The sequence below is a fragment of the Pelobates fuscus genome, chromosome 5 (genome assembly GCF_036172605.1).
Source record: "Pelobates fuscus isolate aPelFus1 chromosome 5, aPelFus1.pri, whole genome shotgun sequence".
In the NCBI taxonomy this organism is placed as follows: domain Eukaryota; kingdom Metazoa; phylum Chordata; class Amphibia; order Anura; family Pelobatidae; genus Pelobates; species Pelobates fuscus.
Genome location: NC_086321.1, coordinates 308091667 through 308107369, shown reverse-complemented (window position 1 = coordinate 308107369; position 15703 = coordinate 308091667). Strand labels below are relative to the sequence as shown.

General features: G+C 41.6%; 1 protein-coding gene across 2 annotated transcripts in view; it reads left to right on the top strand.

Annotated features, from left to right (window-relative positions):
* The window catches only part of PIGG (phosphatidylinositol glycan anchor biosynthesis class G (EMM blood group)), a 556446-nt gene that overhangs the window by 355023 nt on the left and 185720 nt on the right, over positions 1-15703 (top strand). For both annotated transcript variants that reach the window (XM_063455507.1, XM_063455506.1), the window contains one exon: positions 4680-5101. In XM_063455507.1, coding sequence (XP_063311577.1) covers positions 4680-5101 — 422 coding nt within the window. The remainder of the gene's footprint in view (positions 1-4679; positions 5102-15703) is intronic.

Genomic DNA, 15703 nt, shown 5'->3' with positions numbered 1-15703 from the left:
TTTATTTACAGTGTGTGTATAATGAATGCAGTGTGAGTGTATGAGTGCAGCGTGTGTATGAGTGCAGTGTGTGTATGAATGCAGTGTGAGTATATGAATGCAGTGTGAGTGTATGAGTGCGGCGTGTGTGTATGAGTGCGGCGTGTGTGTATGAGTGCAGCGTGTGTGTATGAGTGCGGCGTGTGTGTATGAGTGCGGCGTGTGTGTATGAGTGCGGCGTGTGTGTATGAGTGCGGCGTGTGTGTATGAATGCAGTATGAGTGTATGAGTGCAGTGTGTGTGTGTGTATGAGGTGTGTGTGTGTGTGTGTGTGTGTTGCAGAGCCTTGGTGGGGGGGTGGGCAGTTTTTTATTTTATTTTTTTTATTATTTTTTTATTATTATTTATTATCTGTATTTATTTAATTTACCGTATATACTCGAGTATAAGACGAGTTTTTCAGCACATTTTTTGTGCTGAAAAACACTCACTCGTCTTATACTCGAGTCAGTTGTCTGTATTATGGCAATTTTCATTGCCATAATACAGACAAGGATCGGGGGCTGTCAGGAAGCTGTAACTTACCTTCACCGCAGCTCCTGTCAGCTCCCTTCTCTCTCCTCCGTCCGTACAGCTCCCAGGTCAGCTCCCTCTGCAAATCTCGCGAGAGCCGCGGGGTGAGAGCGTTGCCACGGGTTACCGTGGCAACGCTCCGCGCGGCCGCGAGAGTTGCTGAGGAAGCTGACCTGGGAGCTGCACGGACGGAGGAGAGAGAAGGGAGCTGACAGGAGCTGCGGTGAAGGTAAGTTACAGCTTCCTGACAGCCCCCCTCCTACAGCCCATCCACTGGACCACCAGGGAGTGAGAGCCCCCCTCCCTGGCCAGCTAACAAGCAGGGAGGGGGGACGAAAAAATAAATTAAAAAAATAATAATAAAATAATAATAATAACAAAAATAATAACAACATAAAAAAAGATATATTACAATAATAATAATTAAATAATAATAATTAATAAAATGCCCACCCCCACCAATGCTCTGCACTCACACACACACACACACTGCACTCTCACACACACACACTGCACTCACACACACACACACACTGCACTCACACACACTGCATTCATACACACACTCATACACACACTGCACTGCATTCATTATATACACACACTGCATTCATACACACACTGCATACACACTGCATTCATACATACACACTGCACTCATACACACACTGCATTCACACTGCACTCATACATACACACTGCACTGCATTCATTATATACACACTGCACTCACACACTGCACTCATATACACACTGCACTGCATTCATTATATACACACTGCACTCATATACACACACTGCACTTCATTCATTATATACACACTGCATTCATACACACACTGCATACACACACTGCATTCATACACACACACTGCATTCATACACACACACTGCACTCATATACACACACTGCACTCATATACACACACTGCACTCATATACACACACTGCACTCATATACACACACTGCACTCATATACACACACTGCACTCATATACACACACTGCACTCCATTCATTATATACACACTGCATTCATACACACACTGCATACACACACTGCATTCATACACACACACACACACACACACTGCATTCATTATATACACACACTGTAAATAAATATTCAGTTAATATAACTTTTTTAGGATCTAATTTTATTTAGAAATTTACCAGTAGCTGCTGCATTTTCCACCCTAGTCTTATACTCGAGTCAATAAGTTTTCCCAGTTTTTTGGGGTAAAATTAGGGGCCTCGGCTTATATTCGGGTCGGCTTATACTCGAGTATATACGGTAATTATTATTATTTTGTATTATTATTTAATTATTATTATTTTATTATTGTTATATATTTTTTTTCGTCCCCCCTCCCTGCTTGATACATGGCAGGGAGGGGGGCTCTCCTTCCCTGGTGGTCCAGCATTGGCAGTTCAGTGGGGGAGAGGGGGGCTGGCAGAGAGTTTACTTACCTCTCCTGCAGCTCCTGTCAGCTCTCTCCTCCTCTGCACCGTCCGTGCAGCTCCCTCTGTCAGCTCCCAGTGTAAGTCTTGCGAGAGCCGCAGCTCTCGCGAAATTTACACTGGGAGCTGACCGAGGTGCTGAACGGACGGCGCGGAGGAGGAGAGAGCTGACAGGAGCTGCAGGAGAGGTAAGTAAACTCTCTGCCAGCCCCCCTCTCCCCCAGTCTGTATTATGGCAATGCAAATTGCCATAATACAGACTATTGACTCGAGTATAAGCCGAGTTGGGTTTTTTTTTAGCACAAAAAACGTGCTAAAAAACTCTGCTTATACTCGAGTATATACGGTACTTCTTGACCCCAGAATGGCAGTCAGATTTATCCTTAAATCAAGCAATTATTACCCTACATTGAAAGACGATATATATCCTTGAATATTCTGTTTTTGCAAGTATACATCTAGTAGCTGTTTGAACACTGTATGGACTGTGATAAAACCACTTCTTCAGACAGAGAATTCCACATCCTTATTGTTCTTACAGTAAAAAAAAAACTTTCCTTTTGCCTTCTTTCTTCCAGTCTAAACGCATGAACTTGTGTCCTATGTAAAGTCCGGTTTGTGAATAGATTTCCACACAATGGTTTGTATTGGCACCGAATATATTTGTATAATGTTACCATATCCACTCTCAGGTGACATTTTTCTAAACTAAATAGGTTTAAATTTGTTAACTTTTCTTCATAGCTGATATGTTCTTGTGTTAGTTAATGTATGTCATCCACATAATACAATAAAGGTTTTTTTTTCCCTATCATCACTCCCTCTCATGCCAGGTTTTTCCTAATGCAGTGTAGTAAAGGCTCTAGAAATATGGCAAACAGGGGAGAAGGTGGCACCACTGTTAAGTGCCATTGCACAGGAAAAAAGGGTTATTGTAGGATCCATGAATCACCACCTAAGATCTGTATGTAATGTGTGAATCTTGGCTAGTAATTCAAATATCAACCGCAAAAAAAAAAAAAATGTGAGGAAGGCTGAACTTGTTGGACGCAAGTCTCTTTCCAGCTATGTAACTATGTAAATAGATAGGCCCATTCTACTCTGTCAAACGCCTCTCCACGTCCAACAAAAGGACCAGAGAAAGTGTTGAGAAGTTGATCAATTTCCAAACCAGGTCTTGTGTTCTCAAAGAGCTGTCAATCCGGCATGAAGCCAGCTTGATATTGGTGAATAAGGTAGCCCAATATGGTGTTCAGCCTGTTGGCCCAAATCTGTGCCAGTGTTTTCTAGTCAATATTAGTTAGTGAGATCAGCCGATAGTTCTCAGCCACCAGTTTTTCATGGCCTGGTTTAATCAACAGTACATTATTGGCTGTGATGTGTTAACTCTTCCCGGAATGTTTTGTAGTAACTACGCTCAAAGCCAACTGGTCCTGGGGCCTTATTAACTTTATAATTCAATATGGCTTTGTTTATCTCTTCCCCTGTAATGGGTGTGCTCAAATTGGTGATGGCTGAGCTTTTAAGTTTTTGCAAGCTTAGAGTATTTAGAAACGTCTGAATTTCCTCCAGGTGAGCAGTATTGTCAGTGCTATGGTTTAGGAGAGTGAGTAGAATGTAATACATAAATAGGGATGAGGAAAAAATAAATTCCTTAAATTAAAATATACCTAAATAAGGAGACTCTTATGGAGTGTCCCATTTTTTTTTTTTTTTTTTTTTTTTTTTTCATAATCCAGAACTGTCATAAAAAGTGTACTTTATCAATATAATCATTGTTATAATAAACCATCTCTGGGAATTCTCAGCTTGACCTAAGGTGAATAAAGATATACAAGATAGGGGCCTATGCAGATTACCTACTTTTGACCCTAACGAACCCGACGCAATCATTAATACTCACAGCGCTAATCGACTATTCAGAAGTCTCAGGCTACCGCTTGAACCTAGACAAAACAGAGGCCTTTCCAATCCATATCACGTCTGAGTCCATGTTCATACTTCAGGCATCCTCCCCATTCTAATACAGCCAATCTCACATCCACTATCTGGATCCACAAATCTGCCAGCAGACATGACCAAAACATACCACCTAAATTGCACACCCCTAATACAAAGAGCAAAACAAGACTTGAATCTTAGAAAGGCCTATCCATATCCTTGCTCGGCAGACTAGCATAGATAAAAATGAATGTTTTACCGAGATTTTTTATATCTGTTCCAGACGCTCCCGATACATATCTCTATAAAGGATTTCAAAACACTCCAGACCCAAATTGACAAATTCATTTGGGCAAACAAACGAGCTAGGATTAAAAGAGCCAAGTTGTACCTTCCTACTAGAGCTGATTATTTATTAGCTGATTCTGTCAACATATCACTCTCAGCTAATGAATTCAGTTTTGCAGCCCCAGGCTTAATTCAATGTAGAAAGTTTTCAACTCTGATGGATGGGGTGACTGGTGCCTGGCTGAACCCAGTTAAGCTGTCAATCTGTTAGATAATAGTTTGACTACTTACATTGGAGGACACAAGGGCATGCACGATATCCATATGATTAGTTCACCATGACTGATTTCTCCATAATTTGGATATTTCTTATTTATCTGTGTGGCCTGAATGCTTCCTGGACTATGTTCATCTTTGTTGTTTTTGTTTGTTTACAGATTCAAGATTCTGTGTCCTTGTGGTCAGAGATGGACATTCTTCTTTTAATGGGAACTCTGGGCTATGTTTTAAGTATGGGATCAAGTAGCCTAATTGAAGAGGAACACCAGACCTGGTATTTCCTTGTAAACACCCTCTGCTTTGCCTTGGCCCAAGATTTGTGCCGGAAATATTTTATTGTGAAAAAAGAAAAGGCACATTCATTATCACACAAAAGTGAGGAGATAGAAGGTGTATGCATTAAAGAAGAATTGCAACTGAAAATGTTGCCACTATTAGCACATTTCCTTAAAGACAATGAAAAACTGATTGCGTTGTTAAGTCCTTGGGCTATTCTTATCTGCTGCCGACTGTTGCGCACTTTAAACCAAACTGGAGTCCAGTGGATGCACAGGCCAGATTTTGGACATTGGTTGACAAGGTATGCTCATATTTTATCATATAGTTTTTAAAGAAAACAAAAATAAAAAAATATACAGTGGAGTGCTATGTAACTTGTGAGTGTGGTAATCATGTACAAAAAATGTCATGATTCCCTTTTATTCCAGAAGTTTGGTCCTTAAGGGGTTAAATAAGAACAACTAACTTACCTAACCCCCTTCACCTGTGCACTGGTGTGATCCGCTCCCCACTACGCCTGCGTGTCTGTTTGTTCAACCACTTCCGGTGCAGAGATGTTACGTATTCATCACCATAGTACCCAATAAACAAATCACTACACAGTAATCCGTATGTATTTATCCTGTGTTGAGTGACAAGTAAGGAAGAGTGCCCAGTGGAAAGCTCGATATTAATCTCGAGCGATCCAAGTGACTGTGCATAGAACATATGCAAAGTAAAATGAAGATGAGGCTATATCTATTAATCGAGTGCCATATCCTGTGATCTGTTATAATTGTAGATTATGCTAGCTTTAGTGTACCTATAATCTTAATTTTATTAATTACAGGAGGCGAGTATTTGCTTAAGACTTTCTTTACTTAAGCTTCACAGCAGCACTTTTTAACTTAGTAACAAGGTAACCAATCAGAAAAAAGGGATAACAAGGTATATAAGTCCCTCCCAGTGATGTCATTTCCTCTTTCTGGCTGCGAACAACTAGGTACCGGAACTGAAGGAACCAGATGAGGAATTCAGGATGTCAAACTTGAAGAGAGATGCTTGAGAGGGAAACAGGAACGTAGACTTGCGTTCTTGAACAGTAGAGGTGAAGCTTGTGAAGGAACAGCGACTAGACTTGACCTCTTAAGGGAGTTTTACGCTGAAACGAGAGAGCAGAGTCGAAACCAAGGATTAATCCGTGAATTGGACTTGGAAATCATGATAACCGGTTGTTATGAAACATATGTTATAATCTGCTATAAAAGTTAATCTATACAACATAGAAAATAATAGCTAACCCCCATGGTAGTAAGGCATAGTGTGTTCGTTCTAGTCTTAGAAACTTACCTACAGGGGCGACCCTAGGGTGGGAAAAAACGAAGGTAAAGTGGTGGGAAATACTCGCCTCCTGTCATTAATAAAATTAAGATTATAGGTACACTAAAGCTAGCATAATCTACAATTTTATAACATGACAGGAGGCTTCGTATTTGCTGTTTTAACACTCCCCAAGGAGGGCCAAGGAAGCGTGCACAGCCGGACGAAAGTAGAAGTTGCGGAACGTCTGTTCTCGGGACCAGTCTGCGGATTGAAGAATTTCTCGAAACGAGGCTCCCGCGTTGAATGCCCCCGATGTATGAGACCAATAGTTGGCTGGAGGACGTAGGACGAAGTGAGGAAGTAAGTAATAAATAACGAGAAAGAAGAGACACCACACACAGTTTTGGGTGGTTAGGAAAGTAAGGGTAAAATATAGAAGAGGAATTCGATTTTGTCCGTCTGGACACGGAGAAGGTGACACCTTCTGGGGAAAAATTGATAGCGTCATGGTCAAATGCTCGAACATCCGATACTCGTCGGAAGGACACTAAGCAAAGTAATAGGGTGAATTTTGCCGAGAGTTGACGGAGGGATAAATCTTTGTTGTCCGGCCAAGCATCAAGGAAACGAATCATGACATTAACGTCCCACAGATGGGAGTATTTCGGTTTAGGGGGGCGAGCTAGTTTGATGCCCCGTAATAGTCTACAAACCAGCTGGTCCTGGCCCACTGGAACTCTGTCAAGAGGAACATGGGCTGCCGAGATGGCTGAGCGAGAAACGTTGATGGATCTGTAGGAACGGCCTAGATCGAATAGATGAGAGAGGAAATTCAAAATGGACTGTCTAGGGGCCGTAAGGGGATCGGTATTCCGTTCCAGGCACCAATTGCACCAAGTGTTCCAGGAAGAAAGATAGCATCTTCTAGTTCCAGGGGCCCACAAATCCCATAGTTCCTTAGATCTCTGTGATAGTTCTCCGAAGTGCCAGGTACCCCTGAAAGAGTCCAGGCTACAAGGTGGAGGTGGCCTTGTGTTATCATTGGATGAGGGTTCCCTTGAGGGTCTTCTAGGAGATTGGGCCATGGAGGCAGAAGGAGGGGATCTTGGCAGGAGAGGTCCAGAAGATCCGGAAACCATGCTTGGCCCCGCCAGAGTGGTGTGAGTAGTACGAGTGTGATCTGTTGTCTGCGAATCTGGAGGAGGATTCTGGGAATCATCGCAAATGGAGGAAAGGCATAGACTTCCGTTGTCGGCCAACTCTGAAGGAAGGCATCTACAGCTAGACATTCTGGGTCTGGAAGCCAGCTGAAAAACCATGGGACTTGAAAATTTGTCCGGGAGGCAAATAGGTCTAGGGTAAACGGGCCCCTTAGTTTGGAGATGTGGAGGAAGATTGTTCTGTGTAGGTGCCAGTCGTGGCGTCCCTCCAATGTCGGGAGAACCAATCTGCGGTGATGTTCGATTCCCCTGGGAGATATTCTGCCCGAAGAGTGATGTTGTGTTGGAAGCAAAACTCGTAGAGGTCTTTTGTCACTTCGGAGAGGATGCGGGATCTGGCCCCGCCCAATTTGTTGATGTATTGGACATCTGAGACATTGTCCATCCGAAGGAGAATACAGCAGTTCGAGAGGTGATTGGTCAAACTGCGAATTGTGAACGAGCCTGCGATTAACTCCAGACAATTGATGTGGAGAAAGTGTTCTGAGGTGGTCCATGGTCCTCCGGTGGACGTCGTATGACAGGTTGCACCCCAACCCTGGAGGCTCGCATCTGATTCCACTACATAGTCCAGGGTGGGACCGAAAATTGCCTTGCCATTCCAGGCCGACATGTGGCGGAGCCACCAAAAGAGTGGACCCTCTGGTCGTATGATGGGTGAGACCGGAGGAATTGAGCTTTCAAACGTTGCATGGCCCGGTAGTGAAGGGGGCCTGGGTAAATTGCCTGAATAGAGGCAGAAAGCAGGCCTACAATCCGAGCTAAACCTCGAAGAGGTAAATCCTCTTGACGAAGCACTTTGCGTAGTTCCTTCCTGATCGCAGTCAACTTGGACTGGGGTAGGCGAAGAACACAGGTTGAATAGTCGATCTCGAAGCCAAGAAATTGGATGACTCTGGACGGGGACAGTGACGATTTCTCTTGGTTTATGACAAACCCCAAGGATTCGATTAATCCAGATGTATAGTTTGTCTGCGAACGTAGCCTGGATGCGTCTTCGCAGAGAAGTAAGAGGTCGTCGAGGTAGATCAAACAACAGATGCCCCTTTCTCGAAGATGTGCGGTGACTGGTTTGAGCAGTTTGGTGAAGCACCACGGTGCGGAACTCAGGCCGAATGGAAGGCAGGTGAATTTGAAAATCTGGTGGTGCCAATGAAAGCGGAGAAAACGCTGACTGGATGGGTGTACTGGTACCGAGAGGTAAGTGTCCTTGAGGTCGAGACAAGTGAACCAATCGCCTGGTCGTAGAATGTCTCTGAGGAGGTGAATCCCTTCCATTTTGAAATGTCTGTAGACAACGAAAGAGTTCAGTTGACGGAGATTGATTACTGGTCGAAAGTCCCCTGATTTCTTCTGGACTAAGAAGATGGAGCTGAGGAAACCTTCGTCTCAAGGAGTGAGTTGAATCGCTCCTTTTGTTTAAAGAGAACTTAGTTATGAATCTAGAAGAAGGCTCTGAGACTTTGACATTTTTGGATATTGAGGATAACCTATTTGAGAAGGGAGAGAGTGAAACTCTATGGAATAACCCTGAACTGTGTTCAGGACCCAGGTATCTGAAGACATAGTCTTCCACATGTCTACACAGTGTGACAACCTGCCCGCATGATAAACAGTAAAAAGGTGAAGGGTAGGAAATCTCACCTGTTGGGTATCTGTTGCGTCCGCGGGATCTGTATCCTCTTCCCCTATCTGCCCTTTGGGTGTAAGAGCCTCTTGTTTGATAGTTGGGGGAAAAAAGATGAAGTTGGGGTTCTCTGGCGTTGGTTTGTGGTCCAGAAACGGCTGACTGTACGACCCCTTGTACGGCCAGCCCTGCCAAAAACCCGTGAGGGTTGATGATGAAATACCCTTTTCATGGATGATTGCGCCTTGTTTAGTGTGGCATATAGGTTTACATGCTTATGTAGTTCTTTAATATGATTCTCCAAACAATAGACCCTTTGCTTTGGGGCCCAATTCTTTGGTTCCCAAGCAGCAGCACTGCTTTTCTACGCTCTGTACAGAGAGATGTATTAGCATTGCCCAGCAGGCAAATAGAGCATAGTGCCCATTCTCTAATCACAGATGGGTCTAGAGGGCCTTCATTAGATAGGGCTTCATCAGCCAGTAGAAGAATTTTAGCTAGTGGTCCAAGGATATCTAGCATTTTGTCTTGGGTCAGGCGTAGGCTGCGCTCGATGCCCTTCTTTGGGTCACGGCCCGATCTGGCCAGATATGTATAGAGCAGCGTATCAAACTCCAGGGTCACCGCGACTCTATCCGGCAGAGTGGGTCTAGCGCATTCTGCTCGTAGTTTTTTTTACGGATTTCCCGTTCTAGGGGTCTTCTGATCCAAAAATGAATGTACTGGGCAAGATGGTCTGGTAGTGACCATTCAGATGATCGGGGATATCTAATTTGCCTCGGGTCAAACAGAGGCTGGCCAAGTGCATCCAGAAAAGATTCAGCGTCCCCAGATGGGTTCGATCCGGGTATCGTAATTTCGGTTGGGAGATCTCCCATGATAGATTGAGGGAGAGGTGCTCCTTTAAGGGATGTCTCGGGCCAGTCTTCCTCATCTTCTGAGGAGTGGTCAGCCTGCCATTCATCCAGGATGGCTAAGGGGTGTAAGTCGAAAGAGTCTTCCTCCTCTTCCGACAGAGTAGGCTGGATGGAGTTTTTCTCTCTAACATCCGCCTGTTTAGGGCGTTTCGCCAGTTCTTTCCCCTTACGTTTGAGTGGTTCAGGCCCATTCCCTTTCCAATAACGTTTACTGGGTTTGGAAGGGTTTCTTTTAATGGAGTCGGAATCCTCCGCATCTTCATCAGAATGCGGGGTTTCTGAAATTTTTGGCTCTTTTGATTCCACGGGCAGAACCCGAGCCAGGGCCTTCTCTAGTGAAGCAGCCACTGCTGCATTAATAATTGCTTGCAAATTTTGGTCTTGATTTGAAGCCTTCATAGCAACAGTGTTGAAACTTATGGGGCAGAATAGGCCATTGTTAGAGTGTATTTAAAGGCCGTCACGGAATATCACAGTTAGTTATAATTCCACATTGCAAGCTGTAATTGGGGGTCACCAGGTATAAATCACCTCAGGGAATACTTTTTCACACCCGTATGGAGGTATAGTGGCACAGACAAAGTGGGCCAATCATGGGCTGTATAAAATGACAGCAATCATATTTAATTGGTTCATTAACCTTATACACATGTACTGTGTAACTTTGAGATGTATCAATCATAAATTGTATATGTGGAATTATTCAAGATAAATATTTAGAGAAATGTGACTCCAGTTATAGATATGGATATAATGGGTGTAACTCCGGTAAAACAATATGGTGTTGAGAATAAATGTGCAAAGTAGTTTGTATGCAGTATAGATTTCTCCCCTAGGGGGAGGTAGACAAGATGCACTATTATTAGTGGTGACAAAACTCTCCTCTTTAGTGAGGGGAATATGCAGGAAGAATATGTATAACTTTAATTATATATATTAATTATATATATTAATTTAGACTTGTATAATTCTATAAGACCGCTGTGTAAAGCGGAATAATGGCCGCCGCACGGCCGGAGGAAAAAGCGTCTCCAAGAAAATGGCCGCCACAATCTCGCGCGTGCGCACTAGAGAGGAAGCCATTTGGATCCCGCGGGGGAGCGCAAGATCCAAGATGGCCGCCGTGCGCACTGAGGACCGCTGGAGGCATTCTCCACAGTCCGAAAAGCCCGGGAAAACGGGGCAAAAAATGCCGCCGAAGAAAACCGGGCTGGAGACAAGGTGAAAAGTAAATAAAACGGTTTAACAGTGATAAACTAGACAGGATAAATAAAGAAATACCAACAAAAAATTATTTTAGAAAAAGATATATAAATAAATAAAAATGAGTCTTAGGAAAGTAAGATAGATGAGTAAGCTCAAAGTATAAGTAGAAAATGTAAATATATAACAGAAAAATATGAATAAAGCAGATGACAGATAAATAAGATAACCCACAGAAGTAGGAGACAGTGGCACTCTGACCTGTACTGGTGTGAAGCAGCAAAGAAAGAGGGAATGACATCACTGGGAGGGACTTATATACCTTGTTATCCTTTTTTTCTGATTGGTTACCTTGTTACTAAGTAAAAAAGTGCTGCTGTGAAGCTTAAGTAAAGAAAGTCTTAAGCAAATACGAAGCCTCCTGTCATGTTATAAAATTACTTGAAAGTGAAACGTGTCCATCACCATGGTAACATATAAACAGATCGCGGCAAAGCGATCTGTGTGCCATCACGTGACTAAAATGTTTATGTTAGCACAATAAATCAAAAACCCACAATAATACATCTTCGTGAGAATGACATGTTCTAAGATCAATACAGGATCCTGTAATATAGATACACTTCCACATGTGTGAAATATAGTGTGCATAATTAAATGGTGAGTGAATAATCAATCTGTCAAAACCATGTGTAAAAATTAGTGGTGTGCCAAAAAAACTTGAAGTAGTGATATTCTCTTAAAGTGACATGTACAAATGTCAAAGAAAGAGTTATATGGGCAAACTATGTGATCAATCTAACACTGGGGGGGAAGACACTTAGCTTATTTAGGGTTGCAGTGCAACATAATTCCCAAAATAAATATTGAATACAAATTAATAGATAAAACATAATCCACATGTAATGTGGTAATAATATAATAATCTCCTGCACTTCAATATAATTCCCAGTTCATATATGGAAATGAAAATTATCATCCTTTTTTTTTTTTTTTTTTTTTTTTTTAACTAGTATTAGATTTGCTAAACCGCATATAAATACTATGTACTATAGTTATAAAGCCACATGTCCCTAGGCATGGTTTATAGAATCCTAATCAAGGGACCTGCATGGTCATCTATGTTAGCTCATCTGGGTACCTGCATTGCTAGAACATGCACAGGAGATTAAATTAAAATCAACAGGGTTGCTTGTCCAATTAATCAAATAAAATATATAAATGCTAATTTTTCATTGAGGCCCAGGGGAGCCAGAGTATTAAGTTCTCGAATCCAGAATGCTTCTTTTCGTAATAATGCTGTGGATCGATTTCCTCCTCTTCTAGACATTGGGATGTGATCAATGGCAATACACTTGAGTGATGTCAAAGGGTGTTTCTGTTCCAGGAAATGGCGTGCCACTGGGTTATCAGTGTGGCCATCTCTGATCGCCGTGCGTATACTCGAGCGATGTCCCCTTATTCTTTCGCATAATTGTGTATCTGTTTTTCCAACATAGTTTAATCCACAGGGACATGAGAGTTTGTAAATGACGTGGTCAGTTTTACAAGAAATGCGGTGTCTGATTAAATATTTCTTCTGAGTATGTGGATGGAGAAAAGACTTAGTGGGGATGAGGTGCCCACATGTCACACACCCCAAACAACGAAAGCATCCTGGATTGAGAAATTTACTTTGATCCCGCAGATAGCTCTGTTCCGGATCAGTGCGGACTAGTAAGTCTCGCAAGTTTCTCTCCCTCTTATAGCATATCATTGGTTTTTAAGAAAAAACTGTTGGTAAGGTTGGATCCCCCGTCAGGATATTCCAATTCTTCTTCACAACTTGAACCAATTTAGTGATGGCTGAATTCAACTTCATGGGAAAAGTTAGTCTGGGTGCTTTTGGTAGTTGCTGGGTACTTGTGTTGTTCTCAATTTCCAACCGTGCTTTGAGTAGGGCTGCATCCAATGTATACCGATTGTATCCCCTCGTAAGGAATTTGTTGTACATAGTTTCCACTTGAAAAAGGGGTAAGAGGAGAGGGAGAAGGGAGAAAATAGTCTGTTCCTAATAATGAACAATAAAAGTCCTTTAATAGTGAATGCTGGGACATCAAAAAGGCTATCCCGGCAATGACTTACTGACAAAAGAAAGTGTCAGTTGTGACAGTCGAAAACCGAGAACACACAAAATCAAGATACAAAATAAATAAAGAAAGAAAAACTATGTACATAGTATAAAGGTAGTGCTACATAAAAAGCAACAGACAAACAAATAATAACAGGGTTGGTATTATAATACCGAGACGATGTGTCAACAGATATGGTAATCAGAGAGAATAAAGTCGTCTTTACTATTCTCAACAAATCTAAATATCTGGCTGAATGAAAATATAGCCAATTGGACTTCTCTAACGGAAAAATAATAATAATAGAGACCGTATGTAGTAAGTTATAATACACAGCAGGACCAAATGTCCAGTAGAGGAAAGATATATATATATATATATATATATATATATATATATATATATATATATATATGCAAATGGAAAGAGTGCACTCGAGAGGTCTTCTTAAAGATATAAACGATTTTATTGTGCCAAATTTCAAAGACATACAGGTCGACGTTTCAGTCCTCACAGGACTTTTTTCAAGACAATGATAGGCGGGAAAAAGTGATTTAAATATACCTTACATGTGATTTGATTGGAGAGTGAGTTATATGAAAGAGAGGCTGTACAAACGTGAAAGTAATTGCCTAAGTATGGAATAGAGGTTAACCCCTTAAGTGCCTAAAGGAAAGGCCAGTAAGTGAATGTGGTTACGGCCAAGAGTCTGATAATTTGCTCTCGCAAACATATTAAAATACAAGGATAAGAAATATTTGAGCCACCTTGGCATATCAAAGTATTTAAAGGTTAATGAGTTAATCCAAGTTTTAAACAAATTGACTTAACCGTAAGTGTCAGATTGCTACATTTTTAAACATTTTTAAACATTTTTAAGCATATTTAAACAATATTGAACATTTTTAACATTTTTAAATAATACCATAAGATGACTACTTTTTAAATTGGAGTTCCACGTGCCAAATGGTTGCAGCTCTAGCTTTAGATACATTGCTTGAAAGGCTTCAAAATGTATATTTTTAAAGAATATGTTTAAATATTTAGATAACCATAGGAATACTTTGTATCTACTCGGTTACATTACAACTTAACGACCATTTTATCTTTGGAGTATAGCAGAAGACTCCCTTGGCTGCTATACCTAGCTAAATTAATACTAATATATGTATGGTCTAACTCCAGACTCGTGGACTAATTACAGATAATAATTTCTCTGTGGCCTTTTATACAAATATATACTAATATATACTGAATAACTGCTATTTACATTGGCTGTGTGGCATCATTATCTTTTCGGGATAAAGCAACTAAGTGGATTGATCTCATTGAGTCCCCCCGGGGACAAAGTCCCTAATGTGAAGATCCAAAAAGCTTCTCTTTGAAGAAGTAGGACATCTCTGTCACCCCCTCGGTGCGGGGCCGGAACATGTTCAATGCCCATAAATTTCAATGTGGGCAGTGTATGCCCTGTTTCCAGAAAATGTTTGGCTATAGGGGTAGTTGCGATGCCGCTGGATAACGCTGTCCTGATGGTAGATCTGTGTCCCCTCATGCGCTCCCTGAGGTCATTGGACGTTTTGCCGATATACATAAGTCCACATGGGCAGGTGATGCGATATATTACATGTGTAGTGGTGCACGTGATCCTTTGCCGTATCTTATATTCTTTACCTGAGCGAGGGTGGTAGAAAGCTTTGCCCGGAGTCATACTATTGCAAGCCATGCACTTTAAACAACGGTAACAGCCTGGATTTTGAACAGACTGATGTGCTATAGACGTATCTGTGTGAACCAAATAATCTCTCAGGTTCCTGTTCCTCCTATAACTGATCATAGGGATATTCTGGAACGTCATCGGTAGTGTCTTATCTTTTTTAAGAACCTCCCAGTTGTGTCTTATTTTTTGGGACATCTCGCCCGATGATGAATGAAACGTTTGGGGGAAGATCATTCTACTTTGGTTGTTCTTGATTTTAGGGCCATCAGTGTGGTTTTTAAGTGCTTTTGAATATGCACACTCCAGCATCTGTCTTGAGTATCCACGTTGTGAGAATTTTTCAAACATTTCTTGCACCTGATTTTCTGCTTTTATAGAGTCAGAGTTATTCCTCAGTATTCTCATGAATTGAGATACCGGTAAAGAGGTTTTCGGATTAAGAACGTTCCAACTATTGGAAGAAACAACCCTGAAGTTTGTCGGAAGTGGATTGGTATATTAAACAAGTGTTCCCTGGACCTGATGCTGGTGGTGATCGAGGAGGTAGGTCGTGAATTTAAAATTACTAAATTTAAAATCTCAAACTATGAAGTATTGCATACAACTACGATTACAGCACCTAACTGTGACACATTGATTCAAAAACTAACAGAAGACTTGAAACAATATAAAAACGATCTGGTCAGGTTCAAAAGAGAAAAACTTACCAAAGTACAAGCAGATTACTCAGAACATCGAGTATACAGGTGGCTATCAGGAGGTAACTCCAGACCCGCATATAGATCTTATAAGCCTAGAATCAG